This window comes from Hemitrygon akajei, chromosome 4 (assembly GCF_048418815.1).
Source record: "Hemitrygon akajei chromosome 4, sHemAka1.3, whole genome shotgun sequence".
Classification (NCBI taxonomy): Eukaryota; Metazoa; Chordata; class Chondrichthyes; order Myliobatiformes; family Dasyatidae; genus Hemitrygon; species Hemitrygon akajei.
The window spans coordinates 35,304,598-35,328,267 of NC_133127.1; the positions used below are offsets into that span (position 1 = coordinate 35,304,598).

At 44.6% G+C, this 23,670-nt stretch overlaps 2 protein-coding genes across 3 annotated transcripts in view; one reads left to right on the forward strand and one right to left on the reverse strand.

Moving 5' to 3' along the window:
- ark2ca (arkadia (RNF111) C-terminal like ring finger ubiquitin ligase 2Ca) overlaps positions 1 to 11,867 on the forward strand; it is a 32,554-nt gene extending 20,687 nt beyond the window's left edge. Inside the window, exons 5-8 of the mRNA XM_073042304.1 lie at positions 565 to 669; positions 3,982 to 4,077; positions 6,324 to 6,430; positions 8,350 to 11,867. Coding sequence (XP_072898405.1) covers positions 565 to 669; positions 3,982 to 4,077; positions 6,324 to 6,430; positions 8,350 to 8,467 — 426 coding nt within the window. The 3' untranslated portion in view covers positions 8,468 to 11,867. The remainder of the gene's footprint in view (positions 1 to 564; positions 670 to 3,981; positions 4,078 to 6,323; positions 6,431 to 8,349) is intronic.
- A 4,796-nt stretch (positions 11,868 to 16,663) lies between these two features.
- The window catches only part of LOC140726223 (clathrin light chain A-like), a 31,692-nt gene continuing 24,685 nt past the window's right edge, over positions 16,664 to 23,670 (reverse strand). For both annotated transcript variants that reach the window (XM_073042306.1, XM_073042305.1), the window contains 2 exons: positions 20,182 to 20,217; positions 16,664 to 17,163 (listed from right to left, as the gene is read on the reverse strand). In XM_073042306.1, the coding sequence (XP_072898407.1) occupies positions 16,992 to 17,163; positions 20,182 to 20,217 (208 nt within the window). In that variant the 3' untranslated portion in view covers positions 16,664 to 16,991. The remainder of the gene's footprint in view (positions 17,164 to 20,181; positions 20,218 to 23,670) is intronic.

The following is a 23,670-nucleotide window of genomic DNA, read 5'->3' on the forward strand; positions in this document are numbered from 1 at the left end:
CATTCAATCTTCTAAAGCCCTGGAGAATTATCCACCCTAACTTGCATCAAGACTGCAAACACCTCCTCTTCTGTAATCCAGATATGGTCCATGATCTCAATAATATTTTGCTTCAGTCCTGTAGATTCTGCGTCCATCTCCTGAGTAAGTACAGATAAAAACAATCTATATAAGATCTCTCACATTTCTTTTGGTTCCACGCATAGATTACCACTCTGCTCTTCCAGAGGACCAATTTTGTCCCTTGCTATCCTTTTGCTCTTAATGTATGTGTAGAATCCTTGGGATTCTCCTTTGCCTTGCCTGCCAGAGCAGCCTCATGCCTTCTTTTGGACCTACTGATACCCCACTGAGGTGTACTCCTCAAGCATTTAGTGAGGCTAGGCGAAAGTGAGTGTGTGAACGTGGCGGATGAGAGGAAGTGTCTGCTGTAGCATGCATTCATAAGTGTTTGCGAGCAGGTTTGAGCCACACTGTAACATGCAGCCTCTCCCTGTGCTGTGGTAGAAAGCTTCCACAGATTCACTGCTTTGACTTATTGTAATAAAAAAAAATGTTTTCCAGATTATACCAGAGGTAAGGAATTATTCTTATCCACATCTTCACCTGCTTACGCTCCAAGGATTGAACGCAGGACAACAGATTCCAGCTGTCAGAGAAAGTTATGAGGTGTGTTTCTTGTATCATAAATCCTGAGCAAGCGGCCTATTTCTAGTGCGTGAACAGCTTCTATGATTGGTGGTCTTGAGATAGCGAATGGTTGACATGGATGTAAAGGTCAACTTCAAATTTCTCTTCTCAGTGTGGTAGCGTGCACAATGAATCACCAAGCAGTGTTGATAAAAGGCTGCTTCACCCCGACAATCGGCAAATGTTTGCTAACAGCTGTAATAGAAGTAGGCAGAGTCAAGGAGTCACGCAGCAAGGAATGGGACTTGACGTGCCTACCATCTAATCCAGTCCCATTGAACCATATCCCTCAAAACCTCTCCTATCCATGTACATACCTGTCCAAATGTCTTTTAAATGCCAGCTCCACCACAGGCACTAGCCTCCCCAGCATCGAGGAGGCAGCACCCATCATTAACGACCCCCATCACACAGGATATGCCCTCTTCTCATTGTTACCATCAAGGAGGAGGTTCAGGATCCTGAGGAAACACACTCAATGTTTTAGGAACAGGTTCTTCCCCTCCGCCCTCAGATTTCTGAATGGACATGAACACCACCTCGCTATATTTTTTTGCTCTTCTTGCACTATATACTTAATTTAAAAATTTATATATATTTTATTGTAATTTATAGCTTTTCATTATTATTATAATGTATTGCAATATACTGTTGCTGCAAAAGGACAAATTTCATGGCACACGCCATTAATATTAAACCTGATTCTTATTCTAATAAATGTTATTCCACCTGCCTTAACGACTTCCTTTGGCAGCTCGTTCCATATGCACACCAGCCTCTCCACGAAGAAGTTATCCCTCAGGTCTCCTTTAGATTGCTCCCCCCTCATCTTAAACTTATGCCCTCCAGTTTTTGATTCCCTTTCCCCGGAAAAAAAGACTGAGTGCATTCACCTATGCCCCTCATGGTTTCGTACACCTCTATAAGGACATCTTTCTGTCTTCTACACTCAAGCAATAATGTCCTAGTCTGCCCAATTATTCAGAATTCTTGTAAATGTTCTCCTCAGTTGATTTAAGACCATAAAACCATAAAACATAGGAGCAGAATTCGGCCATTTGCCCATCGGGTCTGCTGCACCATTCAATCATGGGCTGATCCTTTTTTCCCCTCCTCAGCCCCATTGTCCAGTCTTCTCCCTGTAATCTTTGATGCCATGTCCAATCAAGAATCTATCAAGCTCTGCCTTAAATACTCCCACTGACCTGGCATCCACAGCTGCCTGCGGTAATAAATTCCACAAGTTCACCGTTCTCTGGATAAAGAAATTTCTTTGCATCTCCATTTTAAATGGACACCCCTCTGTCCTGAGGCTGTGCTCTCTTGTCCTAGACTCCCCCACCATGGGAAACATTTTTTCCACATCTACTCTGTCTGGGCCTTGCAACATTTGAAAGGTTTCAATGAGATCCCTCCTCATCCTTCTAAATTCCAGTGAGTACCGACCCAGAGCCATCAAACGTTCCTCGTATGATAACCCTTTCATTCCTGGAATCATCCTTGTGAACCTCCTCTGAACCCTCTCCAATGCCAGCACATCTTAGATGAGGAGCCCAAAACTGTTCACAATGTTCAAGGTGAGGCCTCACCTGTGCCTTATAAAGCTTCAGCATCGTATCCCTTAAATGGGTATGTTTCCAGTGGAGTTCCAGCCTAGAGACTTTCTCCTTTAGCTGTATAGTGCACTTGTGAGGCCACACCTTGAGTGCTGTGTACAGGTTTGGTCTCCATATTTTGTGAGGGATGTGAAGGCACTGGAGAGAGCTCAGAGAAGGGTGACTAGACTCATTCCAGGTCTGCAGGATATGAACTATGAAGAAAGATTAAAATAATTAAATCTTTTTAGCCTAAGTAGATGTAGAATGAGAGGAGACAGGATAGAAGTATTTAAAATAATTAAGGGTATAAATAAGATGGATGCAAGCAAGCTGATACTTCAAAATTAATCCATCAACGAGGACATGGGGCCATAGGTAGAGGCTGGTTAAAGGGAGATTTCAGACTAATATTTGGAAGCATTTCTTTACACAGCGAGTTGAGAACACATGGAAAAAACTACCTGGTTGTGTGGTGGAGAGCAGTATCTTAGAGATTTTCAAATCTAAACTCGACAGTTATTTCAGCATGCTATGTGAATAGGAATTCGGCAAGCTTTGTTGGGCCAAATGGCCTGTTTCTGTCAAAAACCAGTCAAAAAATGTTCTAATGTCTCACTTTAAGTTACATACGTGTTCCAGAACATTCTAAGGGTGAAAGGAGAAAACTTGAACTGGAAAATGAAATGAATAATAAGCTGAACATCTGAGCTGAGACTGGTGAAGACTCCTGGGGACTACGGAGGATTAAGTTCACTCCTTGGAACATCTGGCAGAATTTTCACTTTTCATAGTCTCATAAAGACAAACAACTGGAAAATGAGGCTTCAACCCACTTGATCCTCAACCATCTCCACCTACCTAGACATCATGTGCCGAGTGCGTGTGTTCAAAGGAGAAATGGGGCTTGTTTTCCTGTTGTAGTTGCTTGTTGTGTTTGGTGGCGTTCTGCCGAGCATTGGGGTATGCTACGTTGGTGCCAGTATGTATGGCGACCCCATCACATTGTTAGATTGTATTGGATGTTAACAGAAACAGCACATTTCAAGTTTTGATGTACCTGTGATAAACAAATTAACCTATTCTTTTTATTCTCCCCACGTTTGCATCAACCATCCCTTGGATTCTACACAGAAGGGGCAATTTACAGGGCCAATTAAGATATAGGAGCAGAATGAGGCCATTTCACCCATCGAGCCTGCTCCACAACCTATTAGCTTCCACACCTCTGGGTTGTGGGGGGGGGGGGGGGTACTAGAACACGCAAAGGAAACTTGTGTAGTCACACTTCAGAAAGACAATATTTACATACAAGTTTGAATGCAGGGCTCAGTTGCTATTAGTCAGAGGTTCTACTAGCTACTCCCTATTGTAGAGAAGGGGATGGGCAATGTTGCCTGTGCCTCGTCCGACTCCAGATCTACCTGATGGCAGATTGGTATGATGTGGCAGCCCCAGCGACAGGTCACATAGTGCAGATCCTCCATTCAATGGCAATCATAAGCAAAGTAGTCCTTCACCCCTCCGCAGTCCACCCTGTCTCACCACTCCCTCTCTCCTCATTATACTGGCTTTCTTCCCCATCCACTCTTACAGGGCTCGGCACGAAATAGTGGCCCTCACCGACACGGCTCGTCGCACTGACTTTCTCCAGCCGATTTGTTCACGTCACCTTGCTATCGCTTGCCTCTTTCAGGAGCTGTTGCAGTTGGAGGACAGGCTCGGGACTGTGAGCCGGGGGAGCATGCAGAATATGATTGAGAGATGCACCTTGCCACACAAATACAGGAAGGTAAGAATCAGGTGACTGCCTTTCACAGAAGATGGTGAAGGTGGGTGGGTTGCTGGGGACAATTGGCTGAGTTTGAAAGGAATGAGATGTATAGCCAGGAGAATGGGATTGCATGATATGCAAAGCGTTCGAGATGTCAGGCTGATTTCTGACGTGCTTTGTGCACCTTTTAAAATGTACAATAAATACTCAGTGCACCTCTAGTAATCCAACAAGACCTTTGTGTTAAAACTTTTGTTTTAAAGTTCTCTACTATAATGCATTATTTTAACTTTAAGACTCCTAAGGTGTGGACAAAACAGAAAATGCTGGAAACAATCAAAGTTGAGTACTTGTGTTCAGAAGTCCCTGTATGCACAGGTGCAATGAAACATTTACTAGTGACAGCATTGTAGGCACAAAGTATTGGAGACACTACATTAACAAGAAAAAAACAAAAAGTGAACATAAATTAAACTAAATTATACAAGGAACAACACAATTAGAATAAAAAATAAAATGCTGGAGGAACTCAGAGGGTCAGGCAGCATCTGTGGAGGGATAGAAACAGTTGACATTTCGGGTTGAGACCCTTCAAAAGGACTGGAAGGAAATAGGGAAGGTTGCCAGTATAGCAAGTTGGAGGGAGGGGAAAGGGTGGAGCAACAGTCGGATTGGTAGAGCCAGGTGAGGCTGGGTGTTGGGTCAGGGAGGGAGGGAGTGGGGGCGGGCAGGTGTTAGCTGTAAGTGACAAGGGGCTGAAGAATTTGCAATCTGAAAGGAGAGCTCGGTAGATCATGGAAGAAAGGGAAGGAGGTGAAGAGGGAAACATCCCTGTCCATGGCCTCCTCTACTGCCAGGTTGAGGTGAGACGCAAATTAGAGAATGCACCTCATATTCCACCTTGGTAGTCTCCAATCTGACAGCTTGAACATTGATTTCTCTAACTTTCGGTAAATTCTCTCTGTTTCTCTTTACATTCCCTAATGCCAGCAGCCCCTTTGCCTTTTCTCTTCCTCCTGCCTCACTCGCTGGATCTGCCCTCCCTCTGGTTTCTCTCCTTTCCCCCTTCCCTCCAGTGCATGGTCCACTGCCCTCTCCTATCAGATTCCATCTTCTTGTCCCTACTACCCATCTCCCATATTCCTGCATCTTTCCTATTCTTCCCCTCCAATAACTGCCCATCACTCCCCTTTTACCACCATCCACCTGTTGCCCTCCATTCCTTGCTCTTCCCCTTCCCCCACTTTTTATACTAGCCATCTCCACTTTTTCTTTCCAGGCTGAAGAGGGTCTTGGCCCAAAACGTTAATTGTCCATTTCCATCCATAGATGCTGCCTTTCTGTCTGAGTCTGTCTGGCACTTGGTGTTACTTCAGATTTTCAGTCTCTTTTGTATTTCCATTGTAGTTCTAAGTGGTCATAATGTTGCTAGGGGTTATTGATTAGTGTTGAAGGGAAGTAGCTACTCTTGAACCTTCAGGCATCTGTGTTCTTGCCCTGTGATAGCTGAGAGAGGATGGCATGTCCCAGATGGTGAGGATCTTTGATAGACGTTGCCTTCTTGAAGAGCACGTAGTGTAGATCCATATGATGCTGGGGAGGAATATGCCTGTGATGTGTTCACTACTCTGCAGCTTTTATATTCCTGCAAACTTGAATCGCTGTACCAGACCGTGATACAACCAGCTAGGATACTCTCAACAATATATCTGCAGAAGGTTCATTAGGAACAACAACTCACCTTCAGCCTAGATGCTTTAAAGCCTTGCAGGTTCATCAATAAAATTATCAATTTCAAATAATTTCACATTTCTGACGTTCGCTGCATTTTTTACTGGCATTTTCAGATTTTATTCCTCTTCTCCTCACTATATCTCCATCAGATTACCCAATAACACCTTTATCACATTCTTTCAATTGCTTCCATCATCACTGCTTGTCTGAGGACACAACCTCAGAATACAAGGGATGTCCTTTTAGAACAGAAATGAGAATTATTTTTTTTAGCCAAAGTGGGTTAAATCTGTGGAATTCATTGCCACAGGTGGCTGTGGAGGCCAAGTCTTTGGGTATATTTAAAGCACAGGGTGATAGGTTCTTGATTGCTAAGGGCGTTGATTGATAGGTTCTTGGTTGGAAGAACGGGGCTGAGAGGGACAATAAATCAGCCATGATGGTGGGGCAGACTTAATGGGCTGAATGGCTTAGTTCCACTCCTATGTCTTATGGTGTCTGACATTAATACATTTTTTTATTATTTGTAGAGAATACAACAGGATATCAAAGAAGGTAAAAAGGAAGAAGAGGAAATGGACTTAGATGAGAAATGTACGATTTGCCTCTGTATGTTGGAGGAGGGAGAAGATGTCAGGTATGTTAGAAAGAAATTGCTCCACTGGGCTGACTCTGATCTTCCTCCTCTTTTTCTACCCCATGGGATTCAGGGGGTCTTGGTTCCACCACAGTCCTGAGGTAACACATATGAAGTCCATTGATGGGACAGGTGGAACTGGATAGTATGTGGGTGTATTGATCATGATCATACTCCTGCTGTCAGTGCATGGCCTCCATGTGATTCCATTGAAGAACATGAAGCACTTTTTGTCTCCATGGATGTTTCTCCCATCAGTATTGATTTTAGATTTAGATTGAGTTATCACATCTACATCGAAATACAGTGCAATGTCTCACTTGTATTAACAATTAATGCACCCAAGGTTGCAGCTGACAAGTATCCCCACACGTTCCAGCATCGACATAGCGTTCTCACAATACTCAGCAGGACAACGCAGAGCACAATGAAACAGAAAATACCAAACGACAGCGAAACGAGCCCCATTCCTCCCTCCCTCCCTCCCACCAACATACACAGTCCTCTAACTCCAGGACAGGCCACCTTCCTCGGCTTCCAGCCTCCTGTGGACTTGTGAATTCGCAGACAACTGAGTTCCAGCTCCCCCAGCAGACTCGCAGACCCAGGCTTGAATTTTCACAAGTTGGTGAGGATGTTACATTTTTTCGAGAAGATTTTGAGAGCGTCCTTGTAGTATTTTCTCTGTCCTCCGGGAAGCTCCTTCTCTGACACAGCTTGGAGTAAAGTTGGATTCTAGTATTAGAGATGTGGAATGCATGGACTAGCTGCTGTAACTGGTTAAGCCTGAACCAGTTGGAAGGATTGGCCCTGGAAGGATGGTTGACATTAGGTCATCTATCTACCCAGTCAATCTGGAGGATTTTGCGGAGGATGAGTTGCCCATAAGCAAAATTAATCTGCCTACTGTAGCTCAGTGGCTGAAGTTGGTGTGATCTTGGTTCAGGAATGGAGACAGAGGTTGACCAACCAGCTGCACCACAATACCACCCATCATTTCTCTGATGGTTTGAAGTACCATCAATAACTCATCCAATATACAGGTGGTCGGGAATCACTTCTGCTCAGTCTAATGGGCTTTGTGCTGGGGTGTTGAATGCTTCATCAGGAGGGTGTGCTGGCACACTGGAGGCTGCCAGAAATTCTACTGTTTGGTTCATTACTGATACCTGCTTTAATGGTGGGTGGCTCTGGAGAAAGGGGAAGAAATCCATGTTGACCGGTGTCTCACATTCGGTCTAGATTGTTGGCAGGAGTGTTATGTGACAGGGCAAGGATCTTCACTGTAAGGCCCATACAAAAGCATAACACATCAGGTCCCTGCACCAAACCTTAACTGCTCCTCCTTTCTACACCTCAGTCGATGGCTCATGAACCAGCCTTGAATTTGCACACAAGTAGGATTTATCAGCCTCATGTAGATCAATGGTTGAAGTCGGTCTGATTTTGGTCCTGGAATAGGGGGCAAAGGTTGAACCATCAGCTGGACCACAGTAAATAATCTGGGAAACTGATAACTATGGTTTGGACATGAAGAAGTGGAATTTAGCCCAGGATCCCCAAATAAATTGCTCCTTCCAGCAGGTGGAAGTGACAATCGGAGCATAAAGGTCACAGAATAGTATTTGGTAACACACAAAGTGCTGGAAGAGCTCAACAGGTCAGGCAGCCTCTCTGGAGGGAAAAACAGTCGACATTCCGGACTGAGATCCTTCTTCAGGACTTCCATCATCCTGATAATCAAAGGGTCTTGGCCCAAAATGTCAACAGTTTATTCCCCTCCACCGATGCCGAGTTCCTCCAGAGTGTGAGTGTGTGTCTCCAGCATCTGCAGACTCTCGTGTGTTTGTCATATCTGGCATATGAGGTGCAAGCGACGGGCGGTGCAGTGCTATTGATCGTTCTTTGTCTTTGTTCAGGCGCCTCCCTTGCATGCACCTGTTCCACCAAGCCTGCGTCGACCAGTGGCTGGCCACCAGCAAGAAGTGTCCAATCTGCCGTGTGGACATCCAAGCACAGCTCCTTCCAGACAGCTGATTGGACAAGCGAATGGGACACAATTCCACAAGAAAGGAAATCAAGTTCCTCCCACAATATGTGGGGTGGAACTCAGCCTTGTCACCATGCTTTGCCTTTTTAAATGATGTATTTTGGAAATGATGTAACGTAAATCAAGCTGCAGCAACCCGTATTAATGGGGGTTTTAGCCACTTTGCAATAGAGAATAGAAATATAGACCACTAAATCTTCGGAGCTGGTACTCCCAGAGGACAGTGGAATTTATCTTTCGTATTAGAACCTTTATTATAATTATTATTGGACTGAAGTGTTTGTAGATTGAATTGCTCAATAATTCTCAATGTTATAAAGAGCTTCTTGTAGAATCTCTTTCTCATGTACTGGAATTGTCCATTCTCGGCTCAGCCACTTCAGCCCCATTGTTGTGAATCATACCCTTTCTATCCTAGTGAAAGCTTGAATATCTGTTGTCACGGATGGTAATGCAGCCTACAGTGAGGACATATTTAAACATACTTCACCTAAAGATTGGAAGAAATGCTTTTCCCTCCACAATAATGGACTGTGTGAAATACTACTTGATCTAAAGTAGTTAATTCTGTGTTAGCCTACACCTGTTAAAAAGCTTGCGTGCAGATGGATTGTGTTAACCAGGAGATGATCTAGTTGGATGCTGCATTGGCTGTAGATCTGCTTTGCCCTGGTAAGCTCAGCCAAGGACAGAAACCGGACAGGTGTCTGGTACAAAGAATAACTCCTGATTTGGATTTATTTGATCCTTGGTGAGGAAAGGGTGCAAGGATCTTGGTAGGTTATTCTCTCGGGAGATTGAATAGGTCTCTGAGGTCCTGACAATCACTATAATTTTGTCTGGAAAAGAGATCATAAGTTGAGTTCAGTTTTGAATTTTACTTGGGTGAAGGCCTTGAGATGTTGAGGGCATTATACGAAGGCACGTTGTTAATTGACTTGGAAGCAGCAATTTAGAGCCAGAGTCATAGGGCATTGAAAGTGGCCCTTCGGTCCAAGTCGGCTGTGCTCGATCATTGGTCATTACGCTCATCCCATCTGGCAAACAGCCCACAAACCTCTCTTATCCACGTACTTGCATAGATGTCTTTTAATGTGCTCGCCTCAACAACTACTTCTGGCAATTCATTCCAAATACGCCCACACTTTTCATGAAGAAGCTGCCCCGATCTCTCTTTTAAATCTTGTTTTTAGCACCCCTTCCCTGAGAAGAGGACTCAGCCCCTCGCCCTGTTTATGCCCCTCGTGATATTATATAACTCTATCAGGTTACCTTCTTGTGCTCAAAAGGTGAAATAAAAGGGATGTCAGCAGGTCAGGCATCAAGAGTGAGTGGGCCTGATCACTGAAGTTGCAGAAAGGAGGGGCAGTGGAGAGAGCAAAGAGAATGCATGTGATTGGGCGGAGATGCTGAGGTTGTGAAGCTGAAGTGTGGAAGTGCTTTCTGAGAGAGGGTGGTGAAGGTGATGTTAATCACAGCTGATCCATTCCATTGTAATTAGAAGTTTGCAGTGGTTTAAGAGGCCAAGGACAGAAATGTCCGAATGAGAAAGGATAAGGAAATTAAGTGACTGGAATGGAAATGGGACGGCATTTCTGTCTGACTGAATAGAGGATTTCTGCAGTAAAAACAGAAAACACCGGAAATACTCAGCAAGTCAGACTGCGTCGGTAGGAAGAGTAACAAGGGAGCATCTTAGGTTGAAGAACTTTCAATACTTTATCAAAGACAAGAAGGGAAAGAGACATCACTGAGGGTGAACAAGGCAAGGCAGACAGATGGAAGTATTCTGCAAAATGGTCACTTAAATGGTATTTTCCACTGTGAGTTGTACACTAAGTGAGAAAAGATTCAGAGGGACCTACAAGTACAAGAACATAGTTCATGAAGGTGGCGACACAGGTAGACAAAATGGTGTGGAAGACATGTGACATGCGTGCCTTCATTGGATGGGCCACTGGGTAAAAAGGTTGGGATGTCATGTTATACTGCACAAGGCGTTGATGAGATTGCACTTGGGATGCTGTGTGTAGTTCTGGATGCTGTACTATGTATGTCATTAAGCTGAAAAGTGGCATTTTTTTGTGTTTTGTACTGTGGTGCAAACCTTTCAATGCAAGTGACGGAGCTCAGTAAATACACTGCCTATTTAACATTCACAGTTCAGGAATTTAATAAGACCTGGTTTTTGTATTGTCGAGATTATGTTCTTCCCGAATGAAAGGTTAACTGTTTTCAAAACAGCCAGTAGTTCTTCATACAGTGTTTTGTGTGATGCTCCAGGTCCCAGCATCCCAGACTCTTCTGTCTCAAGTCTGAAGAACGATATTAGGCTACAGTTTAATCAAATGAGATTTTTGCTGGTTGATGTGATGAGTCACTATTTTCCACCAAAAACTGTGAATCATTATCAATCATCTGAGATCCTGCTGATTTCAAAGTTGCAATGATAGTTCAAAATTTGATCAAAAAGAGCAAATGTAACCTTCTTTCCAGGTTTCTCAGTAGAAATACTTGACCATTGAGCCAATATAAATCACAATAATCAGATTCAGTCATCTGAAATGCTGGATGTTTGAAAACAATTGTGTTTAGAAGAAAGTGCACCTTAAAGTGGGGTATATTGTGGCCCCCTCACAGAGCAGGCAGGAACGAGAGTGTTGTGATTCATCTTTGCAGCTGCAGTGGTATCCAATATTGGAAAAACTGAGTTAGGAGTTCCAGTTGAATATGGCAACTCTGTGGAAGGAAATGCGAGCAGTGAGCAGCACTTCACTGGAGAAAGCAGTGGGGTATAATTATATTTGGTCCAACCGTTCTTTGCAACTGGAAGCATGAGGAGCTACTGTTTTTGCTTTAGTTATTTGAACATTTGCAGTATTTAAATATGACAGCGTTCCTCACGATTTGGAGGCTGTGCCTCACAGTCAAGGCTTCCAGGAGTCCCGTTTCTCTTTATTTCACGACTGAAACAAAATTAGAAGCTTCTTTTGAAAGAAGCTTAAAAATATTCCCCCCCAAAAAGTAGCTATCACATGCAAGAATGATCAATAATGGATCAATGGATCAATAAATTGACACTTTCTCCCTTTGATTCACAGAAAGAGTCATTGATGGTGATGTGTAGGAGAAAATTTATTCAGGGCAAAAGACAAATATTTTTAGAGTAAGTGTTGGTAGATCCTGCAGCTATTCATGGGAATGTTAAAAAGAGTTAAAAATGTTAAAAAAAAAACCTTTATCTGATCAATTAACTGTCATGAAATGTACTGTACATTCAAGCATGCAGTGTATCAGAACAGATGCCTTACATAATTAATCATAATTTATTACTAACAGCAGCTATTGTAGATGTGTATTTAACTTTAAACTTTTGTATAACTGATATAATTTATTTATTTAGAGATATTAAAGCTATTTTAAAATGTTACTTCGTTTGAATTTCTTGTTTCCATTACAGAAGGGTTTCCTGCAAAATTAGAAGCAATTGGGCACTGCTGAGTGTAGGATATGTGGGAAGGTGTCAAGAGAGTACGAATGTTCCTGCTGGTCTGTATTTAATGATATAGTCAGGGCTGTGCATGCAAGCAGTGGAGTGAGTGAAGGGGGAAACAAGTGGGCCTCATTTACAATGATCATTTGACAGGATATGTGTAGGAAGGGATTATAACATTGAGAAAGTGACACATTGCTCCTTAGTGTGGCAAATGTTGATGCCTATCACAGCCCTGGCTTTAGTATATCAAAAAATCTATCGCTGAAAACATTCTGCAGATCAGGTAGGTGTGGGGTTCTGATAAATAGTCTTTCATAGGTCTGTTTCTCCTTCCACAAACCCTGCCTGAATTGATGGATGTGTCCAGCATTTTTTGATATTATTTCAGATTTCAAATATCTACCGTCTTCGGGTTTAGCTAACCCGCACTGTAAAAGAAACAGGTTGGTGCTAGTTTCTGTTCGTAATCCACTGGGGCAGTACCGCAGCGGTTAGTGTAACATTATTACGCCAGTGACCCTAGTTCAATTCAGCTTCCGCCCATGTTGCTGAGATCCATCCATGAATGCGCCGGGACGCATCATCAGAGACGTAACCTGGGGTCATCAGCTGTTTAGGGTCTTTCAACGTCAGACACCATTGCCCAGGTGATCCAGCCGTGGCTTATCTGCCACGCGTCACGCCTCTTGATCCATAGCGTGTTCAGCTATGGCGGCCCTGATGGTTCTTTGCAGCCCCTGTATTGTCGAGGAGAGAGTAGGTTCTGCACTATGAGCAGCCAGCAAAGCCTTAGGCTCCCATCGTGCCGTCCACCCTGGTCTCTGGCATTGCTCGACCAGCTCCTGCTATTTGGCTTTCTTATGTTCAAACGCCTCCTCAAGCCGGTCAGATTTTTGTCTGTTCTCCCTGTGAGCTTGGGTGCTCTGGTTTCCTCCTGCATTCTAAAGATGTATGGGTTAGAACATTAATTGGTCACATTTTTGTAAATGGGCAGTGTGGGCTATTGGACCAGAATGGCCTGTACTGTACTGTGCCTAACAAACAAACTGATGCACCATCAATAACTCTCGGAGACGGGAGGCGAACGATAGGCTTTTATTAGCTGCAAGAGACCACGATTAGCAGCAAGAGACCACCACACAACATCCTGGAGACTGAGGGGGGAGCAGTGCCTCCAATCGCCTTTATACCGGGGTCTGTTGGAGGAGCCACAGGAGCAGTCAGCAGAGGGCGTGTCCAGACAGGTATATGTAGTTCACCACACAAACGCTGGCAAGCAACACTCACAAAATGCTGGAGGAGCTCAGCAGGCCCGGCAGTATCTATGGGAAAGAGCACAGTCAAGATTTTGGTGCCAAACCCTTGAGTCCTGCTGAAGGGTCTGAGCCTGAAACGTTGACTGTACTCTTCCCCAGAGATGCTGCTGGGCCTGCTGAGTTCCTCCAGCAGTTTTTCGTTTGTGTGCTGCTTGGATTTCCAGCAACTGCAGATTTTCCTTGTTTGTGATTGAAATGCTGGGAGGGTTTCTTAGCCAAGTGACCAGCCTCTGTGCTACATACACAATGATTGCCGTGTAGTGGCCTTCTGTTGGAACCTCTGTGGGATGAGGACGGGAGAAAGCTCGGATGCAGGACACACTTGTGTTTGGACAGCTTGCTGACTTCACTTCCTTGGCTCACAAATAATGCCAGGTAACTTATATCAGTGGACTCTGCTTCCAGGGCCCAATGTTTTGATAAACAATTATTCTGCATAGAATGACTTGGAACAAATCATTGGGTGTATGAGACTGTTGCACTGTCTGTGAATTGTATTATTAATTTTCTGTTTATGGGCTCACTTGGCTTTCCTCACGGTCATTTCACTTAATGCTTTGAATCCAGCTTCCGCTGACGGGTAAAAACCTTCCTTCCCACTTTCGCTTCTGTGTGTACATTTGAGATTAGTATTGTCTCAACTTGGAATACAAGTTCAAAACATAGCAATGCCCCCATTCAGGACGAGTACAGTAGAAAGTGGACACTTAGTTAAGAGGCTCCTGTGGGTGTCTGATGTCTGAAGGTGTAATATACGCTTCCGTAGTGATGAGTTTTAACAGTCAGTGTATTCAGCTAATGTGAAATGTCAGCCTTTGCTCAGCTGGGAGCGCTCTTGTCCTTGATTCTGAATGTCCCAGGCCCCGTCCCACTGCGGAGATTTGAGCGCAGAACCCAGCACATCAAGGTGGTACAGGACTGGGGTAAGGGAGACTACACTGACAGAGATGCACATTTTGGATAAGAAGTGAAAACATGCCCCCATCTTTTCTATTAAGTGGATGCAACAGCTCTGCAGGAGAGATCTTCTGGTGTTCATACCAATATTTAAACATTCGTCACGGTTACCCAAAAAAAATCATATCCGACCCTGCATCCCGTCGATATTTGTGAGATTATGCTGTTCAAAATCAAAATATTCCCACAAAATGTCAATAAAGTGCTTTGAAGTTATGAGAGGGAAAGGCTTTAAGGTCATTAGTCCAAAATCTTTCTCTATAGCATTCTAATGATCTTCTCTTATATTGTTAATAAATATTTCCCTTCCCCTTCTCTCTTCTGCTTTTTTTCATATCGTGAGAACTAGTTTCAGAAGTGCCCTCTAGCAGGGGGTGCTGAAGTGTTCCGAGTGAAGAGAGCTGGTGGCACGTTCACTCCGATTCTGTTCGGTTGAAATCTCAGAACAAAACTGCCCTGAGTCAGCACAAATTGACAAGCTGTTTCTAATCTTGCTAATGAGGGTGATGGGACAGGACATTCGGAATGAGAGGAAGAACACCATTTTAATTGTTTGCCTAGGAGTGGGAGAGTTAGATGGTTAGAGCAGGAGAGAGGGACTTCTTACTCTGGTTGACCAAACCCAGGGATTTCTGGATGCTAGGCTGAGACCTTTACAGTTCTCCCTGTATCCCAGGTACAGTGCCAACAACACAACCTCTGTCCCCTACCTCACCCTCCAAGTGCTTCATGCCCTTCCCTACATCACCCCACCTCATCCCTTCCCAGTACTTCAACCCCCACTTTACACCACTCCCAAATCTTCAGCCCCTCCCGAAGCCGGGCCCAGGACATGTTCTCCGAAATGATAACACCAAAGGATTGCACAGTGGCATAGTGGTCAGCACGGCGCTCTGCAGTACTGGTGACCTGGGTTCCATTCCCGCCTTTGCCTGTAAGGAGTTCGTACGTTCTCCCCATGACCACATGGGTCTCCTCCGGGTGCTCCGGTGTCCTCTCACAGTCCAAGGATGTAGGTTAATTGGTCATTGTACATTGTCCCGTGATTAGGCTAGAATTAAATTGGGAGATTGGTGGGCGGCGTAGCTCGATGGGCCGAATGGCCTATTTCATGCTGTATCTCAATAAATAAATTCAAATTTGCTGACCCTCTCTACCTCTGATCCTCCAACAAGGACTGGCTAATGGACCTCCTGGTTTCCTGCTCCTCAAGTCAACTATCAGCTCCTTGGTCTTGCTAACATTGAGAGAGCCTCCCATCCTGTTCCACTGAAACATTTTCCTGCTGTGTTGAGATAATGACTGTTATAGTGATGGATAGTGCAGAACAGGAGGCTAGTTCTTCACTGCTCTTTCACATTGGCACAGAAATTAAAGCCATCTGCAGAGCTGCTGTTCACAACACACCTCATGTCCTGTGACAAACAAGAGAAAATCTGCAGATGCTGGAAATCCAAGCAACATACACAAAATGGTGGACAAACTCAACAGGCCAGGCAGCATCTATGGAAAAAAGTACAGTCGATGTTCTGGGCTGAAACCCTTTGGCAGGACTGGCCCGAATCATCGACTGTACTTTTTTTTCCCATAGATGCTGCCTAACCTGCTGAGTTCCTCCAGCATTTTGTGTATGTTTCTCTTGTGTACTGTGCATGTTTTAACACACTTGCTTCACATTGCCCTGAGTGTGCAGGAGACATGGAAGCAGAATTTAATTTGGTGTTGAACTACATTAATGTGGGACAGGTTCAGAGGGCGGTGGGAACTAAGACCAATGATCTCTGACACAGTAATCTGCCTCTGAACCCTCTGTTCTCACTTGAAGCCTTAAACTCAATCACAGCAAGACTGCAAACACCAAAGCAACTTGTGTTTAAATAAATGGTCTTCTGCTGCTGTAGCCCATCCATTTCAAGGTTTGACGTGTCGTGCGTTTAGAGATGCTTTTCTGCACACCACTGTTGTAACCTGTGGTAATTTGAGTTACTGTCACCTTTCCTGTCGGCTTGAACCAGTCTGGCCGTTCTCCTCTGACCTCTCTCATTAACAAGGTGTTTTTACCCACAGAACTGCAACTCACTGGATTTTTTTTTAGGTTTTTCACCCCATTCCCTGTAAACTCTAGAGACTTGTGCATGAAAATCCCTGATCAGCAGTTGCTGAGATACTCAAACCACCCCAACTGGCACCAACAATCATTCCATGGTCAAAGTCAGTTAGATCACACTTCTTCCCCATTCTGATCCTTGCTGTGAACAACTACTGAACCTTTTGACCACGTCTGCATGTTTTTATGCATTGAGTTGCTGCCACATGGCTGGCTGACTGGATTTTTGCGTTAACAAGCAGGTGCACAGGTGTGTCTAGTGAAGTGGCCACTGATTGTATTTGAAACACTGAAAGTGACAAAATGCTTCACACTGCTGTGGTAAATTTTATTTTATCTTCAGTGTAATACTGGTTTATAATCCAGTTTTAATTCATATTTACATCTGTGAAGGAAACAATGCACCATTCAGTGAACACAGACCACTAACAGCAGAGCCACTATTCACAAAAAGCATACAGCCAATGCCTGGTTACTGAGTATAGATGAAGCCCCTCTCCTGGACACAACCTTCCTTCACCAGGCGGTAACCTGAGAGGACAAGGAATGGGAGCAGATTTCAACACCAGCGATCCTTCCAGACAGCGCCAATGTTAATCTTTCTCTTACGAAAACTTGGTCCGAACCCTCTGGCTTTACTTCAGAGCCACGGGTACCTGGCTGAGAGAGAGGAGAACAGAACGCATCCGCGACACATCTTTGGATGGCTTGCTGGTCTTCGAGTTCAAATCGCACAGGTGTAGGACACGTTCCCAGTCTGAGCCAGAGCCAATTTCCTGGACTTCACCTGTCACTGTGTCCTCTGTCCTAATAGGGTGTGAAAGGACAACTATTTAATTCCTGCTATCTGTTTTGAAATGCTATTTGTGCTCTCTTAAAATAGTTCTCCCTGCTTTCTTTCTAAATGACAATGAAGGGTGATGTTCATGAAACCCCAGACTCTCCCTGTAATTCCATTTGCTCAACCCTGGAAACCTCCGTTAATTTTCCACTGCTGTGGCCCTGTGTCCTTCACAGGTTGCTCTTGGTCCTCCAGCAGCCCAGGTAACTCTCCTTCCCTTTACAGCCGATCAACCTCCTGCCTTCACAAATGGACCTTCAATTAATCCCATTTCCCAGCTCTTGCTGGTCGTAGGCCCTCACATGCCCGACCACCTTTTCCAACCAGATGTTCAGGCTGCAAGTTCTCCACCCTTACTTCATGGTGAGAAATAGTTTATTTATCTCAACTCCTTTCCACTTCTCTACTAGCTGTTCAGGTCCCTGCCTCGGTTTACTGAGTATCACTGCTGAGACCTCACTGTTCATCCTGTCGAGGCATCTCATAATTTCATACACAATCCCTCTGTCCCTGAAGCAAACATTCAGAGCCTCAACGGCACAACCCTAGCAAGGGACACTGGAGACTGAGGATGCTGGAAACTGGAGCAACACACAATCTGCTGGAGGGACTCCGTGATCAGGGAGTACCTGAGGATGTGGAAGGTGGGGGTGGGGTGAGTTTGTCGTTTCAGGTCGCAACCCTGTACCTGTCCTGATGAAGGATTTCAACCCCATGTGTTGCCCGTCCCTTTGCCTTCACAGATGCTGCCCGACACATTGAGGCCCGGCCTGGGCCCAGTACAATGATGCAGTCGTGACGGCGGCACACCAGGGCTCTACTTTGTTAGGAGTTTGAGGTTTGGTATGTCACAAAGACCCCAGTAAAATTCTATAGATGTGCAGTGGAGAGCATCCTGGCTGGCTGCATCACAGCCTGTCATGGAGGCTTCAAAACACAGGACCATAATGTGCTGCAGAGGGCTGCAGATTTAGTTAGTTCCATCTTAGGCTCAGCCTCCCCCACCACTGAGGACACCTCAAGAGGCAGTGCAGCAAGCATCCATCATTAAAGACCCTCACCATCCAGAACACACCCTCTTCTCATCGATATCACTATAGAGAAAGCACAGGAGCCTGAAGACACACCCTCAGTGTTTTATAAAAAGCTTCTTTTGCATCAGATTTCTGAATGGCCCTGGAACCCACCTCACTATTTTGTCCTTGTTTTACACTCCTTGCTTTTTAAAAAAATATTTCTATACAACTCCTAGTAGTCTTTTATTATGTATTGTTCTGTACTGTTCCTGCAAAACAGCAAATCCCCCATCTTTCAGTGATAATAAACTCGATTCTGATTTCCCTCAAGTAGCTCTGAACACACAGTCCTCTTTAAGATCAAATTCCCTCTCATTGTCAGTCTGATAATCAATCCTGAATCTATGAATCCTAATTTTGTTTAATAACTTTTGCACGTTGGTAATTTTAAAAAAATCCAAACACAGTACTCACAAGTCCTTCCTAACTGTTGACGTCCCAATGATCAATGCCAGGCTCACTACCTTTCCACTCACAGCGTCTTTCTTGGGCAGTGGGAGTTCTCATACTAACCCCCACTTCATGGGATCGTCCTAGGATCTGGAGAGGGATTTATCCAGCTCACTGTTTTAACCCTGCAGTTGAAGATCAGGTCCAGGGGTTTGTTGCCCTCAGCTTAGTCAATTTTCAGTATGTTTTCACACTGATTTCGTCAAATTAGTCATTCTCACTTCCAGAACTTTTCATAATTTCACATTGTTTTGTTTATTTTCCCCTATGAAGATGGTGGCAAGGTAGTTATTTTCCATTTTCTAGCTTTCCTTATAATTTCTCCCATCTCTTTCGAGTGGATTACACAGACCCTTTCCCAATTCTAGCACCTCAACCTCCAATCCTGTGTGGAGCTTGGATTTCTACCTTTGACCAAATGCATTTCCAGTTTTCTATTACAGCCTAAACGCATGCGGATTGGTGGGTTAATCGGCTGCAGTTTACTGCCCCCTGTGTGTGGGTGAAGGGTGGGATCTGGCTGGAGTTGAGGAAATGTGGGGAGAGAAAATGGGATTAGGGTAAACATGCACATGATGGCCAGCATGGATTCAGTGGGCTGAAGGGCCTGTATCCATGCTCTATGATTTTTTTGAGACCACGGCTGATCAGAGTACCAGACCAACCATCTTTCCTCTCCCCAGTAGTCTCAGTCTAGAGGCTTGGAGCTTCAAAGAGATGTTGGTCTTTCTGCACTCTGATGCCAGCAGTTTACAGCGGCCAGTTATTCCACTGACATCTCTGGGAAGTGGGAGAAAACGGGAGCACACTGGGAGGAACCCATAGGTCACAGGGAAAACATACAAACTCCACACCATAACGCTGCAGGTCAGGATCGAACCAGGACTCCAGAGTTGTGAGGCTTTACTGGGTGCATCACCTGCCACTAGGATACAGACAGGCCAGGACTGCACACCTTAGCCAGTGTAACCCAGACACAGCTTGGTGTTGAGGACAGGATGCAATGTCTGTGAATTTGTCACTGTGGCAGAGGGAGTAATTACCTCTGATGCCTGTGTATGTTGTGATCTGTAGATAACAGAAGTGTACTCATTACTGAAAGGTTCTGTCAACTGCCCGACCAGGCTCTACATCCTACTCTAAATCTGCTCCCGGAACACAGAGCAGCTGCAGTCCACTGCAACCTTGCTGAGCCAATCCCAGTCTGCAGGAGTGATGAATCACACCACTCTACTGTTGAACAGGGTGTGGAGGAAATGTTCTTGCAATAATACTCTATGTACACAAATTGTCATACACCAGCATTTCACAGGTAGCTACTTCCCTCTATGAGCTCACGACCCAGGAATGAAGTCCAGAAACAGATGGGTGTTGTCGGAGGGAGGATTCTGTTCCTGGGCTGCTCTTCCAGCTATAGAGCTCAATACAGTGTGAACAAGGGAGAAGAGTTCACTTAACTGTTGTAGGTTGTAGCAGTGTTGCTTGATGTTTGTGCTTCACCACATGTTGGAAAGAAAAAAATATGTGTTACAAAACTGGACAATGTACTGAATCACCGATGAGCAGCAGACTGCACCAGAACTCTGCAATAAATAAAAGCAATGATTATGTCAAACGATTTCATTGGAAATTAAAACTCAGAGAGATGGAGCCAGATTGCCAATGCTCTTTCAATGGACTCTGTGTTGTTGAGTTAAATCCCATCCAGTCTCTTGACTGTTACATTTGCAACCATTGAACCATAGAACATTACAGCACAGTACAGGCCCTTCAGCCCTCCATGTTGTGCCGACCCATATAATCCTTAAAAAAAGTACTAAACCCACACTACCCCATAACCCTCCATTTTTCTTTCATCCATGTGCCTGTCAAAGAGGTTATTAAATACCCCTAATGTTTTAGCCTCCACCACCATCCCTGGAAAGTCATTCCAGGCAACCACAACCCTCTGTGTAAAAAACTTACCCCTGATGTCTCCCCTAAACTTCCCTCCCTTAACTTTGTACATATGCCCTCATGTGTTTGCTATTGGTGCCCTGGGAAACAGGTGCTGACTATCCACCCTATCTATCTATGCCTCTCATAATCTTGTAGACCTCTATCAAGTCCCCTCTCATTCTTCTACACTCCAAAGAGAAAAGTCCCAGCTCTGCTAACCTTGCTTCATAACATTAACAGCAAACCCCCAATAGTCCAAATCAGTTTAGTAAGCAGTCGTTCTAGATCTTGCACGCATCTACTACCCAATATCTGACTACAGCAATGTCAGAATATACCGTACAGAATCCTTTCCCAGACCACCTGAGACAAATGAGATTGCAGTCAGTTTGATGAGAGATTGTAGATGATGTTCTAGCCCTTCAATCCCATGCCCTCCCCGTTCCTCTACTACAATTAAACACCAATGATGGAAGAGGTCTGACAATTATTTACACATTTCAACACAAGTGGAGGCCAAGAAGGCTCAGTAATGGCTCTACTTCCTCAGGAGACTAAAGAAATTCATCATGTCCCCTTTGACTCCGATTTTTACTGATGCACCGTAGAATGCATTCTGTCTGGATGTATAACGGCTTGGTGCAGGAACTCACACAAAATGTTGGAGGAACTCAGCAGGCCAGACAGCTATGGAAAACGAGTACAGTCGAGGTTTCAGGCTGAGACCCTTTGGCAGGACCAGTCCTTTAGATGTTGCCTGGCCTGCTGAGTTCCTCCAATGTTTTGTGTGTGTTGTCTGGATGTCCAGCATCTGCAGATGTTCTCCAGTTGGTGCAGGATCTGCTCTGCACATGACCGCAAGCAACTGCAGAGAGTTGTGGATGCCGCTCAGCCAATCACAGGAACCAGCTTCCAGTCTATAGACTCTGTCTGTACCTCCCACAACCTCAGTACGGCAGACAGCAAAAATCAAACCCACCCTGGTCATTCTCCCTTCTCCCTTCACCCGTGCAAAGTCCGAAAGCACAACACCAGGTTCACAGACAGCTTCTATCCCAGTTTTACCTGAACTGGCTTCTTGGCCTCATAATCTACCTCGTTAACATTTTGCACTTCATTCTTCCCCTGTAAAGCATTGTTTCAGTAGCTTTTACGCTTTATTCTGCATTGTTAGTGTTTTGCTGCTTCTAGCGCAGTGCACAGTGTAATGATTTAATCTGTGAAAGTGGTATGCAAGACAAGCTTTTCACTGTATTTTGGTACATGTGACAATAATAAGCCAATACCATTTGGCCCATTGGGTCAATGCTGATTTCTGGGGTGTAATCCCATCAGACCCATTCCTCCTCTCCTTATTTGTCCGTACATCTGCAGCTAATGCACTCCCATACTTCCCCTTTAATTTCTTACCCATTTAAACGTGATGCAAGCTACACTGGCCAATTAACCTACTGACCCACAAGTCCATGAGATGTGAAAGGAAACCAGAAAATCCCACACGGTCACAGGGAGAACGTGCAAACTCCACACAGACAGCGCTGGAGGTCAGCATTGATACAAGGCCTCTGGAACCATGGAGTGGTGGCGTAAACTCTTGTATTTTCAGGCACATTATTGATAACATTTGGAAGGGTGATTTTATCAGTGTGTGGGATTTTTAAGAGTTTGTGATTCTGGCTGTAATTAGTCTTGCGTGTTACAACATGCTCAATATACAAACACCTTTTCACAGCAAAACTGTTGACACCATAAACCCACAGGGATTATCTCTGAGATTTAGCCAGTTGTTACAGATTACAATCTCATCATCTCCACTCGTCACTTCTTGCTTTGGAGCCTGGACTCACAGCTCTAGAGTTCACAATCTACCTTACCGTGACTCTTGCACCTTATTACCATAAGACATAGGAACAGAATTAGGCCATCTGGCCCATCGAGTCAGCTCCGCCATTCAATCATGACTGATTTTTAAAAATCTTCTCCTCAACCCCTGTTCCTGGCCTTCTCCCTGTAACCTTTGATGCCCTGTTCAATCAAGAACCTATCAATCTCTGCCTTAAATATGCCCAATGACCTGGCCTCCACAGCTGCATGTGGCAACAAATTCCGCAAATTCACCATCCTTTGGCTAAAGAAATTTCTCTGCGCCTCTGTTTTGAAAGGGCGCCCCTCTATCCTGAGGCTGTGCCCTCTTGTCCTCTCCCACCATGGGAAACATCCGTTTCACATCTACTCTGTCTCGGCCTTTCAACATTTGAAAGGCTTCAATAAGATCTCCGCTCATCCTTCTGAATTCCAGCGAGTACAGACCCAGAGCCATCAAACGTTCCTTGTATAATAACCCTTTCATTCCTGGAATCATCCTTGTGAACCTCCTCTGGACCCTCTCCAATGCCAGCACATCTTTTCTAAGATGAGGGGCCCAAAACTGTTCACAATACTCAAAGTGAGGCCTCGCTAGTGCCTTATAAAGTGTCGGCATCACATCCTTGCTCTTGTATTTTAGACCTCTTGAAATGAATGCTAACATTGCATTTGCCTTCCTCACCACTGACTCTACCTGCAAGTTAACCCTTAGGGTGTTCAGCACAAGGACTCCAAAGTCTCTCAGCATCTCAGATTCCTGGATTTTCTCCCTGTTTAGAAAAATAGTCCACACATTTAGAAACGTTTGTATTTCTACTACCAAAGTGCATGACCACTCATTTTCCAACATTGTATTTCATTTGCCACTTTCTTATCCATTTTCCTAATCCGTCTAAGTCCTTCTGCAGCCCTCCTGTTTCCTCAACACTACCTGCCCCATCACCAATCTTTGTACCATCGGCAAACCTGGCAATAAAGCCATCTATTCCATCATCTAAATCATTGATCTACAGCATAAAAAGAAGCGGTCCCAAAACTGACCCCTGCGGAACACAACTAGTCACTGGCAGCCAACTAGCAAAGGATCCTTTTATTCCCACTTGCTGCCTCCTACCAATCAGCCAATGCTCTAACCATGTTAGT